Source organism: Mytilus trossulus, chromosome 7, assembly GCF_036588685.1.
Source record: "Mytilus trossulus isolate FHL-02 chromosome 7, PNRI_Mtr1.1.1.hap1, whole genome shotgun sequence".
Taxonomy (NCBI): domain Eukaryota; kingdom Metazoa; phylum Mollusca; class Bivalvia; order Mytilida; family Mytilidae; genus Mytilus; species Mytilus trossulus.
The window spans coordinates 83,885,984-83,908,754 of NC_086379.1; the positions used below are offsets into that span (position 1 = coordinate 83,885,984).

The 22,771-nt window shown below is 31.2% G+C and overlaps 1 protein-coding gene across 2 annotated transcripts in view; it reads left to right on the plus strand.

The window, feature by feature from the left end:
• Positions 1-1,992: 1,992 nt before the first annotated feature.
• Positions 1,993-22,771, plus strand: part of LOC134726025 (prosaposin-like) — a 30,566-nt gene continuing 9,787 nt past the window's right edge. Inside the window, exons 1-16 of one of the 2 annotated variants that reach the window (XM_063590386.1) lie at positions 1,993-2,129; positions 9,362-9,510; positions 10,029-10,100; positions 10,501-10,566; positions 11,633-11,692; positions 12,511-12,591; positions 13,639-13,728; positions 16,868-16,930; positions 17,326-17,385; positions 18,073-18,183; positions 18,687-18,773; positions 19,007-19,069; positions 19,628-19,687; positions 20,322-20,552; positions 20,961-21,141; positions 21,509-21,594. In XM_063590386.1, coding sequence (XP_063446456.1) covers positions 2,093-2,129; positions 9,362-9,510; positions 10,029-10,100; positions 10,501-10,566; positions 11,633-11,692; positions 12,511-12,591; positions 13,639-13,728; positions 16,868-16,930; positions 17,326-17,385; positions 18,073-18,183; positions 18,687-18,773; positions 19,007-19,069; positions 19,628-19,687; positions 20,322-20,552; positions 20,961-21,141; positions 21,509-21,594 — 1,497 coding nt within the window. In that variant the 5' untranslated portion in view covers positions 1,993-2,092. Of the gene's footprint in view, positions 2,130-5,223; positions 5,322-9,361; positions 9,511-10,028; positions 10,101-10,500; positions 10,567-11,632; positions 11,693-12,510; positions 12,592-13,638; positions 13,729-16,867; positions 16,931-17,325; positions 17,386-18,072; positions 18,184-18,686; positions 18,774-19,006; positions 19,070-19,627; positions 19,688-20,321; positions 20,553-20,960; positions 21,142-21,508; positions 21,595-22,771 lie in introns of those variants that run through there. The other variant, XM_063590387.1, reaches the window with a different exon arrangement.

Genomic DNA, 22,771 nt, shown 5'->3' on the forward strand with positions numbered 1-22,771 from the left:
TAAAAAGTTGTTTGTGATCACCTGAGCAATCCTCTATTTTCTTGGAGAAGAAATCTTGTTTAGTTTGATGTAAAAGTTTGCCAGTATTTGAACATCTTTCTTTGAAGATTTGTCGGTGTATCTCTAAACCAGTTTCTCGCCATTTTCGCTCAGCTCTCCGTCTGTTACGTTTAGACTCACGGAGTTCATCCGAATACCATTGCGTGTTCGGACGAAGAAGCACAGATTTTGTTACAGAGGCGCATGTTTTTCTACAACATCCCGAAGCTCCGAGTCATACTGATTCGCTAGTCATCAACAGATGGATTTGTATCAGGGATATCAAGAACAATATCCTTTGACAGCTCAACTTGATCAACGGTTTTCCATTTACGGAAAGTGAAAGTTTTACTTATTTTCTTTGGTTTAGCACCAGCCAATACGGCTTGAATAGCATGATGATCACAAAAAAGGTTACCCCGTGCATCAAATAAATTCGGTTCATGTACCGAGGCTTTGGTTCTCAGTAAATTTGACTCCGACCTTGTGATAAAAAGATCGAGTGTATACTCGACACCAATCTTTATTGACTAGAATTGTCAGTTTTCCTATCGGGCACTGCGGATTCCTCCACCTATAAAAAATGACCACAACAAAATAGCCCAAATATTACTCTTATGTGTGGCGTTAAAAAACAGCGATCAATTTAAATCGAGGCTTTCAAATATTCGTCTATGATAGTCCCTGGTAGAGGATGATCAATAAAAGCATTTCGGACGCATGAAGTTTATACAGTACTGTTTTCTGTGTCGATAATGTTGCTGGTGGACTATCAGGCCACGAAGGTAGCATCATCATTCACTGATGAGTCTTATGTAGCCGAAACTAGGCGTAAATTATGCATAAAAATGAACTACTTGATAACAACTGTCATATTCCTGAGTTGGTACAGGACATTTCAAGATAAAAAAAAAAAATGGGTTGAATTTGGTTCAATGTCAAGCCAAACCTCCCGCTTTATGACAATGTTAAAAAATATTGCTAAAATGACAATACTTCAAACTGCTCTCCCTGTATAACTGTTGAACCGTTTAATATATACACTTATATCATACTTCAACTTTGCTTAAACTTATTGATAGAATAGTCTTTCACATCTTCTTGATGAATGCAAAATGTTCGGTAAAATTCTCTCTCGCGCTTGTGTTGTTAAGTTCTTTATGAATGCTAAACTTCAAAAGCATATTTTGTTATCTTATCTAAAGGTGTAAAGTAAAATAATTTCCAACTGTTAAACGCAAGCGTTTTCTTAAGGTGGACAGCTTCTTAATTAAAATGGATAGAAATTTGTTTATAACTTGTCAAAATGAAGATTTTATCATGGTTTTTTTTCAAAAATTTATTAAAATGTATGGATCACGCTACAGGTTGTGCAATTGTCAGATTTTGTATAAATTATGCATGGAAACTCAAATTTTGTGTGATAAAAAGAAATCGTACCATCATGCAGAACTTTCAGATAAAATGTAACAATGTTGCTCTTAAAACATGCTTTCAGATAAGAAAAAGAAAGAATGTGGTCACAGAACTTGTTTCCTCGCTACATATCAAAATATGCAAATTTGTAACTCTTTATCTGAGTTATCTCCCCTTATTTGGCAAAGTTGAAAAAAAAACTATTCAAACACAAACAAGGTGTTTTTACAAAATTACAGCTGTAACTATCATAAAACACACAATTTTCTATATTTTTCACATAAACTACATACAACTCTCAAAATTTGTACATTTTATCAAATATCTAGACCAAAGTTATCTGCTTTTTCAAAATCCAAGATGGTGGAAGACACCCGAACCACTTTAATCTTCGACCTTGCAAGCCAGTCAAGGTCGTTAAAAAGTTCCATTTGTTGCACCTTAATCTTCGTATGGACAGGAAGAATTTTATATAGTATTCACCGGCAAGCTTCTTTCAAAAGCTATTACTTTTTTGTATAACATTTTATGATCGCATTGCAATCTTCTGATATTCATGGGAAGTAACTGCGTAATCCTAGTCATCTGACAAACAATCATATGACTTTTAGAACTTGTTTTTATTGACTTGAGAACTATGAAGTTTCTTGTGATTCTTTTATTTACTTCTTTTGGTAAGTAGTGGGATAGTAAATTTTGGCATGTTTACCAATTTGAAAAGATTAAAAATACTAAATTATGCTTTCAATTAATTTCTAAATAATTTGTGTCCTTACACAACAGTCAACAGCAAAACACAGTTTATTATTATGATCATACAATCTGAAAACAGGGAAGCAGTGTATTTTTTTCATTACTCCAAATTTCGATAAATACTGTGTTTTTTCTTTAAAACTGTGCATATAATATATTGATTATTTTATCATGTTTACAGACCAAAATAATATACATTTGCCATTTATGAAATAATGGTCAGATCACATGATTTCTCACTTCATGTGAACACACCTTATTGCTATTTGTCCACCATTTCTGTTCACCACAAATGTTTCTGTAATAACGTCACTATAGAAATTATCTGATGCTTAATGACTAAGCCTCAGGTTTTTTTTATTGGGAGTTAATATAATACACCTTATCGCTATTTGTCTGCCATTACTGCATGGATATTACACAGGTTCGTGTAAAATTTTGACGTCAATAAATAAAATCTTTGACGCCACAATGGAAAAGTGATTGTTGTTGACGTCAAAAGTTCAAGCGACCGGGTCAGCCGGGATTAGCGATAAGGTGTATGGAATAGTGATTGTTGTATGATGTCAATAGATCGAGAGGTGCAGATTCTCGACCCAAGCGGCACAGATTTCGAAATAATGAAAAAGGTATATTTTTACTAAGCATGCTTTTGGAATGAAAATTGTGACGTCTAAATGTCTAAATGCATTCTTCATAGCAGGAAAACCATAATATGTGGATAAAACACAATATTAATAGTCAATATAAAAAAGAAGATGTGATATGATTGCCAATGATACAACTGTCCACAATGACACAGACATTAACAACTATAGGTCACCATTTGGCCTTCAGCAATGAGCAAAGCCTATACCACATAGTCAGCTATAAGAGGATTTTGACTCCTTGGCTGCGTAAGGGACATACATGTACATTTACCATTTCTGCAAACCATGATAGGGTGCACTAGTTCAAATATGACAATGACAGTTTTCCAAACAAACTGCACTTACAAAATGTATTGAACAGCATGCACCACACCTGGTCCAAATAATTATGACTAAGAATTTAGGAAAAAATCTACATGAATAGATGCATTGTATTATTTTACTTTAAAAAAAAAAAGAGAAAGCAATGAATTTTGAAATACTTTAAAGCAAATTTACAAACATGAACACAATTTCCTATAGATCTGTGAGATTTGTGACTATTTTCCCTACATTTGTACATGTACATAAAGATCCATATTTATCTAATGTGTGAATTGTTTTCCTACCGAATGTGAGATTTTTTACATTTACCAAGCATGCACCTTATTCTTAACTAGTTATTATATTTATTGTAATTAGACATTACAAGCATAAGTACATGTATTAAGTACAATGGAGTACTCATGAATAAATATTACAACTTCAAAGAAGAAGCAGAAAACTGGGAGAAAAATACAATGTTTTATTACCTGAAACTATTAAAGACATTTAATCGTAACATATACATGTACATGAAACATATTATAGAATCCTCTAGATTCAAACTTATAACATTACAATGGATGACTAATAATACTTCAGAAAATGTAGGTTTTCTGAATTTCTTTGGAGGAAGTAAAAGATGTATAAAGGCTTAATAATGTGCATTTCCTACGAGAAGGAAGGCTTTTAAAAAAGATTTAAGTTTTATTCCTCACATTTATCCTCTATCCTCAGGAACAGGTACATTGTATTAAACCAAAATTATTGCATTGAATAATGTAATGATTATAAAGCTACACTAATTAAATGAATTATTTGAGAAAAGTTTAGTCATCATATGACCTACATGTACAAAACCTGATAGTACCCCAATCAGAAAAACTGTACATTGTATATATATGTATGTGTTATGAAGTTCCAATGTACAATGTATCTTTAATCTTGAACATAACTTTGTCCACTTGACACTGATCTGTTAGTTTGTAGATGACTAGGATTGTTCAAGTATGCATCATACATGTACATCTTTAATTTTATAAATAAACAATGGAGAATCTTCTGACAATGTCTGATTGGTCATTGTTAATTGTTGTGATTTAACCGGATGGAAATGAAACATAAAAATATGTATACAAATTTGCTTTAATCAACAATCCCTTCCATTTTTTTAAATTTTCCAAACTCTCATATTTCCATGTCAAATTTCTGATTCGCCTTTTTAATTAATCATCAGTTTGTTGTGTTTCATATTTGATTTCCTACATATTAATTAATCGTTTAGCAAATTTCATTGTTTTACTGTTACCCTATGTTTTCAAATAAGATCTCATCTATACAGACCATAGTATAGATTGAGAATGGAATAAGGGAATGTGTCAAAGAGACATAACCCAACCAAAAAGAAGAAAACAGCTGAAGGCCACTAATGGGTCATAGATATGTTTGAACAATTACCTGTGTGTCCTCACCTGTGTGTCCTTACAATTCAGCACATATAAAACTTGGTCTGTTCACTTGGAAATAAAGTTCATAACTTGAACTAGCATGACTACCTATAAAAGTAGGCTACATTTAAATTTGTGTACATGTAGCCTGTTCAATTGGCCTTGGTTAATTTGTGACATTATTCAAAAATATTGTTCATCATAGGCATATAAACTTGCAAGTTGCATGAACATATAATATGGGTTTTTCTAATTGTTGAAGACAGAAGGGGATGTAGGTTGACCTATAGCTGTTAATTTCTGTGTAATTTGATCTCTTGTGCATAGCTGTCTCATTGCAATCATGCCACACTTTCATATTTGTATTTAGAGGGAAACATTGACCTAAAAACTATTAACTAGTCATGTTTCATATATATATGAATGTGAAAATAAAGTACATATACCTATACATGTAGGATCACTTTGAAATAACCATATTTCAACATATACAGGACCATACATGTATTCATGAATTTTACTATTCATCATTAAAGATTTGCAAGACTGAATTTTAACGATCACATGATCCTATTGCAATCTTTATAAATTGCTAGACAGTAACTGCCTGCACATTTGGATCATCATCTGACAAACAATCATATAATCAAAGAACGAGTTTGTGTTGACTTGATTAATATGAAGTTTCTAGTGATTCTTTCGTTTACTTCTTTTGGTAAGTAGTGAGATAACTTTTCTTTTTTTTCGAATTTTCAAATGTTTTCTGAATTGCTACCCAGGTTCAGGTCGCACTTATTATTTCCAAAAATTTAATGGATATAGGAAGATGTGGTGTGAGTGCCAATGAGACAACTCTCAATCCAAATAACAATTTAAAAAGTAAAAAAATGGTTTGCTTATTCTCAATTATCATCATAAGGACCTAAGATCTACTGTTCCACAGCTATAGAATTAAGAGGTGGTAATATCTATTTCATATGTTGTAATATATATTTTTATTTCTAACAATTAAAACATTTAAAAGCTAATCTCAAATAACATTAAAAAATTTAGATGAAAATTAATTAAATGATGTTATGTTGAAATATAAATGTAATTCATATGATTAAGGAAATAAAGTCTTGTTACAGGAAGGAACATATTAAATCAATAGCATAAGTATAATTTTCAAATACAATAATGTTCTTTTTTTCTCTCATGAAAACAAATAATTTATCTGTAGTTGTTGTTTAAATCCAGGATACATGGTACAGTAACTGAGTAAGCCATAGCTTTAGTCTTCCCTTTTGGTGACTACGGCTGTTGTCTGTTCTATGGTCGTGTTTTTGACACATTCACTATTTCCATTCTTAATTTTAATTAAACTAAAGAAGTTTTCCACTAAATAGTTAGTGAAGAGCTGTTCGTGTTTCAAATCTACTGTATTGATGAAATTGTTTATAAATAAAGCTTTCTAAGGAACTAGATTCCTTGCTAACCATGTTAACCACCCAAGATAAAATTAAGAATGGAAATGGAGAATTTGTCAAAGAGACAACAACCCAACCAAAGAACAGACAACAGCTGAAGCCCACCAATGGGTCTTCAACACAGCGAGAAAATCCAGGACCTGGACATGGTCTTCAACTGAACATTAAATAAAATAACTATTATTAAAAATAGAAAATCATGTTTAATAGTTTTTACATCAATATATATCAAACGTCTATTCTGATGAATTTTTGTTGAAAATGTCTTAATATTGCCATATTAATTTAGGGACCTCAACATTGTTTAAATACAAGATGATTTTAAACTTCTGTAATAAAGTCTGGACCAAGATATATATCACCATCCAAAATTAATTGGAATAAGTTTTAGTACATGTAGATAGTTACATTTAAGACACTCATTCATTCTTTGTATTGTAAACTATGATGTAAACGGTGATATATGTTAGATAAGATATTTTTTTACATCTGATAAACATGATAAAAAATCGGTTGAATTTAAATTTCTGATGTATCATCACTTTGTATTATAATCCACCCTATGCAATAATGCTGTATTTTGATTGGATAAGATCTAGAGACATGGTATTTTTGTGTAGTAATTGTACTTTCTGAAAAGGTGAAGTTAAAAGCATGTTAAAGAGTTTAAATGTTGATACAGTCAGGTCATTAAACTATTGTATGTATTGTTCTTCTGTCACGAGTCATGTGCTTAAAATATACTTGCAATTCAGTCAGGTGATATTTAAAGTTCAAAACATGTGACTCAAAGTTTTTTAAGCTGCTTGCATAAAGCTGAACTCACTAGAGCTTGGAATTTTGATTCTTTAAAATTAAGTTACCAAAACATGTGATGTGCATGTGATGCTGAAATCCACCACACCTTGAATTATTATTTCTATAAGCCTTTAAGGTTAAATTCACTTTATGTAAGACCCTGATATTGTCTAGACCTTGGAATTCTATTTCCAGTAGGTCAAGATCAGTCATGTGATGCTAAAAGTCACTAGACCATGGAATTCTGTTGAATTATCTTTATTGAAGATTTTACACTGAAATAATGATTGAAATTTAATTAGAAACTTGTTTTGCATTAGAATAGAGATGACTGTATTGTATTTGAAGCTTTGCGGACGTCCATCTGTAGTTTTACTGTCGCAAATACCCGTTTACCTGTCTCCGCTCCGCGTCTCCCAGGTAAACTAAATTTGCGACAGTAAAACTACAGATGAACGTCCTTATAGCTTCAAATACAATACAGTTATCTCTTAAATGACATGAAACATAATTTACACATGCATTTGTCAATGCAATTAGAACAAGGAATTATACAAATTTGGAATACTTCTGGAAAATTGAGAAGAAATATATGATGTTAACTAATCAAATTTAAAAGGGTTAACCACATGTACATGGCTAAGGGGGGTCAGTTAATTCATACTGAAATATTAGTGAAATTAAAATTAACCATAGCCATGCATGGCTAACCCTATTAATGTGGGTTATTTTTATCAAACATTTCTAATCAATTTTCCATTATTAAAAATCATTCCACATTCAAATAATTCCTTGTTTCAATTTGACATCTAAAGATAAAACAATTCAATTTGACTTCTAAAGATAAAACAATGACTCCAGAATTTTTTTTAAAATGGCTATTGGCTGTCGTATTATTGGATGCAGTATATTTAGATATAGTTCATTCTTAGAGTAATTTACAACGCATCCAAAATGATCAACAAGGGGGTAGAGATGTAGGCATCATCCATATACTGTATTTAAATTTATACTTAAGTTGGGCATCTGTTTTTTTGTGTCAAATGGTAAAATATGCAGCAACGTTACTTCTGAAAAGAGATATTTCTGAGGCCACATAAATGCCATGACATTGTGACCATATATTTTACCAGTTTTGGAAGGATGTGTTGTCCATGTCACTCTAAATTTAAGCATGCAGTTTAAGTATAAATTGCCCACTGTCATGCTAATGGCCGATTCCACCCAAGTTCTTACTTTATGTTTCTTTGATATATATAATGTACATGTACTTTTAAAAATCGTTGGTTATGCAACTTCAATGTTACCCAATAGAACACCATCTCAGTCATGTGGTTCTTTATTTAAAGATTTTTTTTATTGTCCAAGTGTTATATAATTTCGATTATGAAGAATAATGTGGTAACCTTCAACTTATACAAATTTTTGCCTTTATATAAGCTTACCATCAGAAATATGTAAATAGATTTTCAGAGAAGTGTTATTTTTTTCCATTTTGATGGGTTTTTTAAAAGATTTTAATACTTTTTAAAATATTGATGCCTTTCTGCTAATCTGCACCATAAATCAATACTTGTGTTGTAGGTATTATTGATTGTAAATTTTTTTGAACAATTTTTTACACTTTGTGACTTTGTCTATAAATATTGAATAACGTGTTTTAAAATCTCTGGATGGGAAATATTCAATAACCATATGAATGATGACATATTATATAACATATACATTTGTTTATGTAAATGTATAGATCTGCAAAACAATTGATAACTTTTATCCAAATTAAATAACACGATTCTTTATATTCCTTTGTGTAATGTAAATGTTCTTATTGATATAAGATAATAGTTGTATTTCCATGATTTACATACATTATTATATAGGCCTGTTCCACTATAGAAAAAGGGAAATTTGGTAAGAATGTCAATTAAGCAACTGTTCATATAGACCAAGTGGCAAATATGTTACTATGAAAACCCCGCCACATTATGTATGTATGTGCCTGTCCCAAGTCAGGAGCCTGTAATTCAGTGGTTGTTGTTTGTTTATGTGTTACAGATTTGTTTTTCATTCATTTTTTTTACATAAATAAGGCTGTTAGTTTTTTTCGGTTTAATTGATTTACATTGTCTTATCAGGGCCTTTTATAGCTGACTATGCGGTATGGGCTTTGCTCATTGTTGAAGGCCGTACGGTGACCTATAGTTGTTAATGGTTGTGTCATTTTGGTCTTTTGTGGATAGTTGTCTCATTGGCAATCATACCACATCTTCTTTTTTATAGTACAATCTACTGAAATTGATTTCGCACATTGACCTATAGCTGTTAGTCATACAGGTGTAGTTAACTTATCCATTAAATTGTGCTTATAATATGTTCTTTCAGCCTTTGCAGACCCAGTTCTCCTTGGGACTAAAGAGTGTTCGTATGGGCCATCCTATTGGTGTACGGGACTTTTACATTTATTTCTACTCTTAATTTGTTCTTTCAGCCTTTGCAGACCCTGGTCTCCTTGGAACTAAAGAGTGTTCGTATGGGCCATCCTATTGGTGTAGCCATGCATTGAATGCCAAGAAATGTGGGGCTGTTCAACATTGTATAGACACAGTATGGAAGACACAGATCATTAAACCAAAAGATGTAAGTATTGTTTGACAAATATAGTTAGTCTCACATTTATGTTAGGGTTGTCCTTCTTGGATAAGTATTCACAAAAAAAATTTAAAATAAAATATTTTTATCAAAACTTTTATAAACATGATAAAGGATTAAAAGACCTGAGATATGATGCATTTAGATATAATGACTTTGCAGGTAACTGGTAATGGATGTCAGGACTAGTTTATTCTCACCTTTACAAAGAAAATGAGGATTACAATCTGAATACATTATTTAATTAACTTGAAGAAGGGCTGTTATGAAAATCTTTACAATAGGGAGTCTAGACTTGGTAAAATAAAAAAAAAAATCATTGATATGTATTTCATTACCAAATTTTTTTAAAAGAATGTTACTTTCTTTATTTGTAATATAACACTATTTTACTTAATACCTTATAGAAGAAAATTATTTTAGTGTTTTATATTTTTATTTCTTACCAAATTAAAAAGAATAAGAAAAAACTACACAAGGATATATTATTATTTTGTCTATTTCAGACATTGGAATGTAATGTCTGTAAGATTGGTATAACAGAAGCAAAGGAAAAGTTAAAGCAAGGCGGTACAGAGGTAAGGGAAAAAGAAATTAAATGGTAGACAAGGTGATAAGAAAATACTACACAATATCAGTTCTGTAGTCAGAAATAAATATATCAAAATTGTACAAAAACAAGAGAAAAAAATGTATATAAATTGTAATTTTATGTAATTGCCATGCAAGAATAAATAAAAGAAATATGGTATGGGGTTAAGAAAAATTAAGCAACAAAAGTTATAATAACATTAGAAGATCAAATGAAGAGTATGGTATGTCTGAATACTCATGAAAATTATTTTACAGACATTTTGAGAGTTTTATTATCTGTTTACTTTTTTCATGCAAAGATTGTTGTATGATATAAAGTAGTTAATAATGACTTATTCATTGCTGGTCTGGTTCACTTTAATAAAATGATTATATTTTTTGCAGGAGAAAATAAAGGAATACATGAATGAGGTGTGTAACCTTCTGACCAGAACAGATTTAAAAAACAAGGTAACTGAAGCTGTACATAAGTGTTGTAACAGCGTTGTTTAAAGGAAATTATTGGTAATGTATGTCCATTTGGAGGGTATTGAAAATAGAGAGTAATTTTGCAGCAAGGAAATAATAGAGATAGGATGTGGGGGATGTATCAATGTGACAACAACCTGACCATAGGTCAAACGAAGCTAAAAATTCCAAAGGAGGCAGCCTTCAGCTGACCCCTTATTAAAAATGTAGACTAGCTCAGTGAAATGGACTCCATACTAAACTCTGATACATACAAATGAACTTTATTTTAAAAAAATACTTAAAAAAACCCAAAGTTTCTGATTTTGGACAAGAGCAAAAATACAGTTGGATTAAACATGTTTTTTGAGATCTCAACCAGGAATGTTTCAAATTGAAAATGTCTCTTTGGGTATCTCAAATTATTTTGTCTTATGTTTTTTTTTTTCATGAATTCATTCTCAGTTCGACTTATATGACCTCCTCCAAGAAAAAAATGAACTTTACATGTCAAGAATCAAAATTTTGAAGACAAAAATAGATTACAAATCTTTTTGAGAAGACTGTACTGAGTTGCAAAACTTGTGTCTGATCCATTTGTCATTTTGAACAATAAAATATGTTTAAACTAACACATCAATTACGTACCATTATAGAGTGGATCAGGAAAATCCTTGTAGTTTGTATTCTTTTTTAAAATGATTGATTAAAAATAAAGAAATAGTCAGAAATGTAATATTGCTAATTAAAAAATGTTCTCAAAACTACCAAAATGTGTTGATCGAAACTTCAACTCAAATTTCAAAAATAATATATAATAAGAACTGAGTGATAACCGTGTGAAAGCAAATCTTGGAGTGAAGTAAAAAGGTATGTAATTTAACAGGTAAACGAAAGTGAGTGGAATTCAACTAACAATCCAATAAATAAAAAAATTATGACAAATAAAGAATGTAGCATTTAAATAAATAAATTCCTAGGAACAATATACATTTCTTTCCCAGTAATTAATCATTTTTAATAAAATAAAAATTTCCAAATATTGTTAATTTTATTTCCTTTTTTTCAGTGTACTGCCTTTGTCAAAACAGATCTACCTTTGTTGATTGATTTGCTGAAGAGTCCTCTGGTAAGGGAGATAACTCTTCATTATTTCAGAAAAAACTTAGAATACATTATACATATCATTTAGCCTATACTTTACTCATGAATTACACAAATTGTACATATAGAATATATGCACCATCCTCGTCATGAAAGAAATCCTAATTCAAAATCAACACAAACTATTCTTGTGACTGTAAATGGAGCAATTTGGGAGAATATTGTAATCACCAGTTAATGTCCAATAAAAATAGGTCTTACTATTTTATGATTAAAGATCCTGAGATATTGAGATGACATTAATAATATTGACAAATACTAGTCATCGATATGTCATTTTGATAAACAAGTCTTGGTTTCAGACTGGTTGACTATATAACAACACAATTGATCTGGGATTTTGCTATTGAAGTTTTTCATAGATGATGGAATAAAAGATTAACGCAAATCTTGTAATATTCAGTCACATTTGATTAGTTTCTGAATAGTATTGATTGATTGATTGATTGTTGGTTGCTTTACGCTGCATAAGCTGAATAGTATAAAAATTACCTAATTTTGTATAGACCCTAAACAGATATATTGATAACTTGGCACATAATTTGGCTATACTATGAATATAACTATCATCAATATTTCTCAGTCTTTGACCTCAGTAGATATGAAATTTGAATGTAACACTTTTTTTGCACCTGAAGTATTTTTTTCTGGATTAACTTTTATCAAAAATACTCAAACCTATTAAATTAATCATAGAATATTGTAGCTTTGTAGTTTAGGGTAATATTTAGTCCCATTGATAGTATACAATACCAGTTCAATATTTGCCTTTATTTTGTAAAGACCCCAGAACAGATATGTGCCACTTTGAAGATGTGTACTGGCTTTGAAGACTTAGTACAACACCAAAAGATATCAAAACAGGTATTTACATATTACATTGTCATCATTCACACAAATGACAAGTATTGAACTTTATTGCTATAAGTTTTGTGCTATTTTCACATTTCTTGATGGGTGTGAGAAAAATATTTTTCCTCACTAGTGTCTGTTTTGGGCAAATGATTAGTCAATTTTAATTATGACGTCTAATTTTCTTGGTTTCTTCTGAGTTTCCTATTGTGATGTCATGAAAAAAGTCGACCATGCCTGGTTACGTTACTTATAAAGAACACAATATTCTTAAATCAATCTTTGAAAAGGAAGGATAAAAACCATTCAGAGAAACAGATTCCACCACTATAACTTGTGTATTACTATATTTATCTACTCTCAACAGTTAAATTTCAATTATTTAGAAAGCTCCAAAAGCCTCATGCTTTAAATATGGAATTTTAACTGTCTCGAGTGGAGAAATATTGTAACTCACTTGTTGCAGTGGTGTAATCTATATCTCAGTATCAAAATGGAAACGGTCTACTGTACTGGTGTGTCATCTCTATCCTACAAATCTTTTTAATCTAAAATACATCAATGGAAGACATAAGTTTATCTTATTACCAGACATTACTCTGTCTACTACCTGTTAGCTAAAGAATGATTTTAAAGCTGCATGGAGTGTGATAAAATTAAATTATCAATGAGAGCTTTGTCAAGTTTTAAAAATTTTAAGATACCAGTCAAGATTAAAAACTGTTTCTCTTATAATGACTTACAATAATATTATGTAGGCAAACTTTATTCTTTTTGTGTGACATCATCAGGCATGATACATTGAAAGTGAACTCAGAGAAAACAAGATTTGAGGTCATTATTAATTTTAACCAATGAAAAACAGATAAGTTAACCACCATGATGGTGATTAAAAGATAAATTAACCATTAGAGAAAAGTATAAATTTGAAAAGAGTATACCATCTTTTTACTTTCTGCCAAATGGCAAATAAAGTTTTTGAAAATGGCATGTCAGAGTTATAGCATCAAGTCATGCTTCTTAGTGCAGATAAACCTAAGTTTTCTTTTCTAATTGTAGGAAACATCAACAAAGAGTGCTGACGTATGTACAGACTGTACAAATTTCTTCTCAGATGTCCAGAATATGATAGTCAGCAATGAGACACAGGTATATATCTAGTTCTAATGCAAATATTTTGTATCAATGGTTCTGATTGGACGACAGTTAGTGTAAAATTCTTTATCTCCTTGTCTGTAACTAAGGAAGCTGACATTTTGAATTGCTGAATGTATTGACATGCAATTTCTGTATTAACAAGCCATAAAACTCACATGATGCATCAAAAAATCTACTTTTTGTCGAGCCTTTGACTTTTGTCGAAAAAGCGAAACTAAGAGATCCTACATTCCGTCGTCGGCGTCGTCGTCGGCGGCGTCCACAAATATTCACCCTGTGGTTAAAGTTTTTGAAATTTTAATAACTTTCTTAAACTAGACTGGATTACTTCCAAACGTGGACAAAAGCTTGTTTATGATCATAAGATAGTATCCAAAAGTAAATTTTGTAAAAATAAAATTCCATTTTCTCCGTATTTTACTTATAGATGGACTTAGTTTTTCTGCAGGGAAACATTATATTCACTCTGTGGTTAAAGTTTTTGAAATTTTAATAACTTTCTTAAAACATACTGGATTACTTCCAAACGTGGACAGAAGCTTGTTTATGATCATAAGATAGTATCCAAATGTTAATTTTGTAAAAATATAATTCCATTTTTTCCGTATTTTACTTATAAATGGACTTAGTTTTTCTGCGGGGAAACATTACATACACTCTGTGGTTCAAGTTTTTAAAATTTTAATAACTTTCTTAAACTATCCTGGGTTTGTACCAAACTTAGACTGAAGCTAGTTTATGATCAAAAGATAATATGCATAAGGAAATTTTGTAAAAAAAATAAATCCATTTTTTCCGTATTTTACTTTTAAATGGACTTAGATTTTCTACCAGGAAATAACATGTTCACTCTGTGGTTAAATTTAAAAAAAAAAAATACTTTCTTTTGCTACTTTTGATTTGTACCAAACTTCGACAGAAGCTTGTTTAAGATCATAAGCTAGTATTTAGAAGGAAATTTTGATAATATTTTGTACCTGTGTATCTGTATTTTACTTATAAATGGACTAAGTTTTCTTCCAGTTAACATTACATACAGTCTGCAGTTAAATTTTTTAACATTTATTAGATTCATAAACTATCCTGGATTTTTACTAAACTTGGACAGAAGCTACTTAAAATCAAAAGATAGTATCAAGAGGAATATTTTTATTGATTTTTTTCCTCATTTTGTTGAGTCTGTGAATTTCAGCAAAAGTAGGCGAGACACTGGGTTCCGCGGAACCCTTTCAAATTTTTTATCAAATTTTAATACATTCTCAAGCTGCACAGAAGCCAGAAAATTCCAGGTGTTTTTGTTTGACGCCGGAAGCATCCCTATAATGTCACCTAGTGTAGGGACCAAAGAAGATAACATCTTTTCTCAGAATTTTCTTAAATGAAGGTTTTATACTGAAATAATGATTGAAATTTAATTATGAACTTGTTATGCATTAGAATAGAGATAACTGTATTGTATTTTAAGGTTTAAGGACGTCCATCGGTAGTTTAACTGTCACAAATTTAGTTTACCTGGCGATGCGTAAATACAGTTATCTCTTAATTGTACTATAGGGCTATTGCACTAATTTTTAGAAATATTGATATAGCATATAAAATTGAGAATTGAAATGGGAATTGTGTCAAAGAGACAACAACCCGACCATAGAAAAAAACAACAGCAGAAGGTGATCAACAGGTCTTCAATGTAGCGAGAAATTCCCGCACCCGGAGGCGTCCTTCAGCTGGCCCCTAAACAAATATATACTAGTTCAGTGATAATGAACGCCATACTAATTTCCAAATTGTACACAGAAACTAAAATTAAAATAATACAAGACTAACAAAGGCCAGAGGCTGCTGATCTGGGACAGGCGCAAAAAAGCGGCGGGATTAAACATGTTTGTGAGATCTCAACCCTCCCCCTATACCTCTAGTCAATGTAGAAAAGTAAACGCATAACAATACACATAATAAAATTCAGTTCAAGAGAAGTCGAGTCTGATGTCAGAAGATGAAACCAAAGAAAATAAACAAAATGACAATAATACATAAATAACAGACTACTAGCAGTTAACTGACATGCCAGCTCCAGACTTCAATTAACCTGACTGAAAGATTATGATTTCAGCATATGAACATCAGACACAATCCTTCCTGTTAGGGGTTTAGTATCATACCATCATAACATATATGAGAAGAACATAACCCGTGTCATGCCAACAACTGGTTTTTGAATAAGTGTGTTTAGTTCCGATGCAAAAACCCTATAAGTGAATCAATATTAACGCAAAAATATGCAATCTTTAATGACCTGACAACAGTATCGTAACTATATCCCTTCTTAATCAGTCTATTCAAAGGTTTTGTAAGTTTCTGAGGTGAATACTGACACCTTTGTGTTTTATAAAGAATATTTCCATAAAAAATTGGATGTGAAATACCTGAACGTATAAGAAGTCTGCATGGTGAGCTATATTTACGAATGATGTCCTTATACCGATGATAAAATTTAGTAAATGTTTTGACTAGTTTGTGATATCGAAAACCCTGGTGTAATAATTTTTCAGTAATACATAAATTTCTCTTGTTAAAATCTAAAACATAGTTACATACACGAGCGGGGCATAACTATAATAATTATGTTATCACTAAGAATTAATGTCCAAAAATCAACATTCCATAATTCTAAATAAAAGTAGCAAGGAGATACATTTTCATAAAGATTCAAATAAAAAGATATTTTCTATCTTTTATGATAGCTGTTTCCAATTAAATTTAAATTGACTTAAGTGTCGTTAGAATCACACTCCTAGGGACATCATTTTTTTTTTCCAACTAGTGGTGTGTTTTTCTGTATAGATCAATTTTGCTGTGTTTGGGTGAGATACCACCGTCAAGATAAAGAAAATCTAATGAATTAAGGCTGCAATAACATAAAAAAACTCAATTCTCTGTTTTCTTGTAAGACTCAGTGAAAATAGTTGGTTCACTAACTCATAATTTGGCCCTATAAATCTGTAGTTTTACAAAAGGAAAATGTGTTGAAAATATTCTCTGTTGTAAAAAATAAAATATTCTCTGTTGTAAAAAAAAGAGTTATTTATTGGATTGGCACTTTGTATTATATATTTCTCACTTCTCTTTGTAGGAACAGATAGAAGCTATGCTGAAGCAGACTCTGTGCTCACAGCTAGAATCCATCAAGAGCATGGTAAGAATAGCATGAATAGTTTAGTTTACCTTTCCAAAATTCCTTTAAAAAATTGGAATGATTAGCCTATATATATATAATTTTTAATGCCCATTTATGGGCAATATGTTTTTCGGTTTATGATATATGGTCATATTTGCCATACAATACTCATTTAAAGATTTTGTGGGAAGTGATGGTGATTTTAGGGTCTTATTGAAACTCCTTCTTTAGATTATTTAGCCCCAAGGTCTTGTATGAGCTATTCTCTATTACTTTAGATCAATGGGTTGTTCTTCTTGAAGTAATTCAGTATTATTAACTTTTTACAGACTTCTCCTCTTAGGCAGTCCAAATTTTCTGCCCATCATCCTAGTAATTTGTACATGATATTTATCTATAATTTTATTTTTCAGTGTAATTTTGTGGTAGAGGAATACACACCAGAAATCTTACAGTACCTGGGACAAGAAGTTGTAAGAGGACTAATATAAAATAGTAACTTTCTTCATGTGAATTCAAGCAACAAAAATGCAAGAAGCACATTTTATATGAAGAGGGGAACTTTTACTCAAAATGACTTTCTTTCATTTGTCTTAAAATTTTGAATCCATTATGATAAGAACAGTGAATAGACAGTTTCATACACTTTCAGGTTAATTTCCTATACATGTGTCAACGCTTATTACGTCACTGTGGGAACTGATTGATTGACGTCCTTTACTCAGATGAAACGGTGTAACTATTTAATAATAAACAACTCAAGATACTTTTTACGCCAAATGACCTCAAATGCTATTAAATAACAGAAAGAATCGATTGTTCATTGATATCGTTTACCCAGATGTAACTGTTTCATAAAATGCAGCTTGAGATTGGTTTATACATATAGACAGAAGTAAAATTGTATCCATATTTTGTTTGCCTGCAATGAAAATCTCATGAATAAAAGTTATGTATGCTGTTTCCTGCTCTACCAGTGTGGGCAGACACAAAAATGGGTAAAACATATAGCGATATTAACAGATTAATCTTAAGATATAGTAGTTTGTAACAGCACTACTTGGTAAATGTAATACAGTTATTGAAGGTGAGAGTAAACATATTATGAAAGGGAGGGAAAATGAAAAAATGTGATCAAATATTTGTTATTTCTTTTCCAGGATCCCAAAACCACCTGTAGAATTTTAGGTTTCTGTAACAACAAGGGAGATTTGTTTACAGCTTTGAGAATCAGGATGCAAAATAAAGAAACATTCAAGAAATTTAACAAGGTACAGTTAATAATCTTTACATCAAATTTGTTGTGAACATACATGAAATATTTGCCACTGGACGGTAAGCAAACAACAAGTGAATGATCATCAAATCAAAGATTTCTTTTTTGACTGATGATTTAAGAAATGTAAATATTTTTGAAGACATATATTGATACAGAATATTGAAATCTTGAAAATTTGACAAGATTTATAGATTTTATGTTTTAACTAACATACCAGAATGGCTGGTCTATTACTAGTAATCTCAGAACAATTAAAAGAGTTATGTCCCTTGGAAACATTAATTATACTGGAAATTGCTTTGTATTTGCTCTCAAGGTTTAATTTTTTAAGATATCTATAAATAGTTTTAAAGAACCAAAAAAGGAGTCTTTGTAAGTTGTTGCCCTTGCATAGATCAAAATATGTGCAACACAGGGGATTGAAGTTAATACAAAATATGTGCAACACAGGGGATTGAAGTTAATGCAAAAATGTTTGTTTTTTTTGTTATTTAGAAAGCTATTGGAGGACAAGAAGAATGTGATGTATGCAAAAATGTAATGAACGATGTCCAGTCTCTTGATAGAGACCCTTCGACACAGGTATGTCTGATATTTCAGAAATAAAAAAAGTGTCATAACTACATCACTGTGGAAAGTAGAGTATTCCTATAAAGGGATTCCATTACATATATAAGCAAGTTCCTTCGAATGAATTACATTAATTTTCAGACTATCAGTTTTGTTCTATATTTGAATGATTTTTTACTTTACATACTTTCTAGTTTGGTCAATGTCTGGTATAATATTATCAATGATTACAATTTGATTTTCAGGGTAAAATTAAAGACTTTGTGAAGAAAGAATTATGTAGCAGACTTGGAGATTTAGCCAGTGAGGTAAGAGAAATACATTTATGTTTCTGATCTACCACATCAGTTCTACAACTATTTAAAGCTTACTGTGATGTTGTGACATTCTTTCATTTGATTTCCAGCCACCCTTACTTACTTTGTAGTCCAGTGTGATCAAGGCTGCAAAGTTAACTATTATTTGTTTATTTCTTGTTTTCAAAAAAGCAAAATAAAATGTCCTTTCCCTCTACAAATTTCTGTGAGTAATACAACTTAATGCATTCAATTAAATTTGTAATACAAAAAGAAATGATGCAATGGTAAAAATAGATATATGACAAAACTACTTTACAAAAATCACGAACAAATAAGTTGTCAGATGTTTACATTACTAATATCAGTTACTGTTAATGGCAGATAAATGATTAGGGGACTTTTGGAGGGTAGTGTGGACATTTCTAATTCAGCTAAACTATCTCTCTCTTCCCATTTCCTGTTTGGGAAATTCTGTATGCACCATTGTTTCAAGCTGTAGGGCTATCATACCAATACCAAAATATTAAAACATGCACTACAAGATTACATTATCTTACTGTTTTTCAGTGTTCCAGTTTGATAGATCAGTATGCTTCAGTCCTCTTTGAGTTGTTGGCAAATGAGTTGGTAAGTTCTTCTACAGCATAGAACATTTTTATGTCAACCTGTTTTCTTTTTTTTCAAAAATGTAAACTCTATAAAGCCTGTTACAGAAATATTTCAGTTTTTTGATAAAATAAGAATTGATTGGGAAACAATCAAGGATTTAGAAATTGAGTAAGCATTGAATTGGTAACAGCTTTATAAATATGACTATTATCTTAGATATACAACAATTATATGCACAAACAATTGATATTTTGCAGCTAATAATTTTAGAATAAGACTTTTAACCAATCTGAAGATCGAAGACTAATATTGTATTTCATGTCTATAAGCAGAAATTTTCGTGGAGGATTTAATTTAATTTTATTTCGTGGAAAGAATATATCCACGAAATTAAAACCCCCACAAAAATTTAATATTTATATAATATCATTTCCATTTATTGGAATCCACGAAATTAAATCCCCATGAAATCTTATTAAGACACAAAAACACGAAATGTTAACCCCAGGAAAATTAGAGTTTCTACAGTATTTAGGACCCTGAAACTAATATTGTATTTCTTGTCTACATTTAGGACCCTGAAACTAATATTGTATTTCTTGTCTACATTTAGGACCCTGAAACTAATATTGTATTTCTTATCTATATTTAGGACCCTGAAACAGTGTGTAGCTTTGTAGGATTCTGTAGAGCAGTTGAAATGAAACAGCCAGCAATATCTGTTGTATCCCTGACTAAATCAGAACCCATTATAGCCCTGGACATAACTCCTGCCATGCTTATCCACGACACCAAACCAGTGAAGACCTCAGGTGTATATTGTGATATATGTAAGGTTGCTATGAATGAACTTGATTCTATCCTCGCCAAGAATGCTACAACAGTAAGTAGGAACTGAAGTACTTGTTTTAGGGAGAGCCAATATCTTTTTTTGGTTAAAATTTTTGGTGAAGAGAGTTTTTGATCAAGTTAATGTCCAATCAACTTGAAATTTAGTACACATGTTCCCTATGATATGGTCTTTCTAATTTTAATGCCTAATTAGAGATTTTATCCCATTGTCATGGTCCACTGAACATAGAAAAAAAAGTAAGGATGGGGCATCAGTGTTCTTGGGACACATTCCTATTTTTAATAAATTGTTTTAAAGATTAATTGTTATTACTCCTGGAAAGATAAAATATGTACAATGCTGAGGACATTGAAACTCTGTTCTTGTAATGATCTTCTTATCTAAATATATATCTGCATGTGTCTTATATTTTACCAGTGATCTATTTTAAATAAACAGGCCCAAATAGAAGCAGCTTTGAACCAGCTCTGTGGCCGTTTACCTGGGGGATTGAAGGACCAGTGTACATCTTTCATCAATCAGTATGCTCCAGCCATTCTAGAACTCCTAAAACAAGAACTCAATCCCACTGTTGTGTGTGACAAGTTAGGACTATGTACACCAATGAAATCAGACATCAGTAAGTCAGTTTCTGCAGTAGTAGATTTATTTTGTTTTTAAATTTGAGCGGGTTGAAGACTTGAAATATTTAGTGAGATAACACAGTTTGGTTTTGTGTCAGTCAATTTTTTGAGAAAATTACTAGAAAGTATTTATTTAAGTGAGTGACAAAGAAAATTTGCACATAATTTGTATTTAATGTTTATATACCATTAAACATTACCTATCCTAGTCCTAAGAAAATTCTTCATTGGGTTTTCATTCTCTGACACATAAACTTTAAAAGGAAAAGTAATTTATCCTAATTAACTTGTTAATTGATTTGTATTAGAATCCAGTTCAACAGTGCTTCTCAATGCTAACACATATGATTTGATAAATTGTAGAATCCAGTGTTACAGCAGTAGAATGTGTCCTGTGTGAATATGTCCTGTCCACCCTAGAAAGACAGTTAGGCAATAACAAATCTCTGGTAAGAAAGTCTATAGTTAGTTAGTTCAGTATGTGTCTTGTCCACCATAGAAAGACAGTTAGGCAATAACAAATCTCTGGTAAGAAAGTCTATAGTTAGTTAGTTCAGTATGTGTCTTGTCCACCATAGAAAGACAGTTAGGTAATAACAAATCTCTGGTAAGAAAGTCTATAGTTAGTTATTTCAGTATGTGTCTTGTCCACCATAGAAAGACAGTTAGGCAATAACAAATCTCTGGTAAGAAAGTCTATAGTTAGTTAGTTCAGTATGTGTCTTGTCCACCATAGAAAGACAGTTAGGTAATAACAAATCTCTGGTAAGAAAGTCTATAGTTAGTTAGTTCAGTATGTGTCTTGTCCACCATAGAAAGACAGTTAGGCAATAACAAATCTCTGGTAAGAAAGTCTATAGTTAGTTAGTTCAGTATGTGTCTTGTCCACCATAGAAAGACAGTTAGGCAATAACAAATCTCTGGTAAGAAAGTCTATAGTTAGTTAGTTCAGTATGTGTCTTGTCCACCATAGAAAGACAGTTAGGCAATAACAAATCTCTGGTAAGAAAGTCTATAGTTAGTTAGTTCAGTATGTGTCTTGTCCACCATAGAGAGACAGTTAGGCAATAACAAATCTCTGGTAAGAAAGTCTATAGTTAGTTAGTTCAGTATGTGTCTTGTCCACCATAGAAAGACAGTTAGGCAATAACGAATCTCTGGTAAGAAAGTCTATAGTTAGTTAGTTCAGTATGTGTCTTGTCCACCATAGAAAGACAGTTAGGCAATAACAAATCTCTGGTAAGAAAGTCTATAGTTAGTTAGTTCAGTATGTGTCTTGTCCACCATAGAAAGACAGTTAGGCAATAACAAATCTCTGGTAAGAAAGTCTATAGTTAGTTAGTTCAGTATGTGTCTTGTCCACCATAGAGAGACAGTTAGGCAATAACAAATCTCTGGTAAGAAAGTCTATAGTTAGTTAGTTCAGTATGTGTCTTGTCCACCATAGAAAGACAGTTAGGCAATAACAAATCTCTGGTAAGAAAGTCTATAGTTAGTTAGTTCAGTATGTGTCTTGTCCACCATAGAAAGACAGTTAGGCAATAACAAATCTCTGGTAAGAAAGTCTATAGTTAGTTAGTTCAGTATGTGTCTTGTCCACCATAGAAAGACAGTTAGGCAATAACA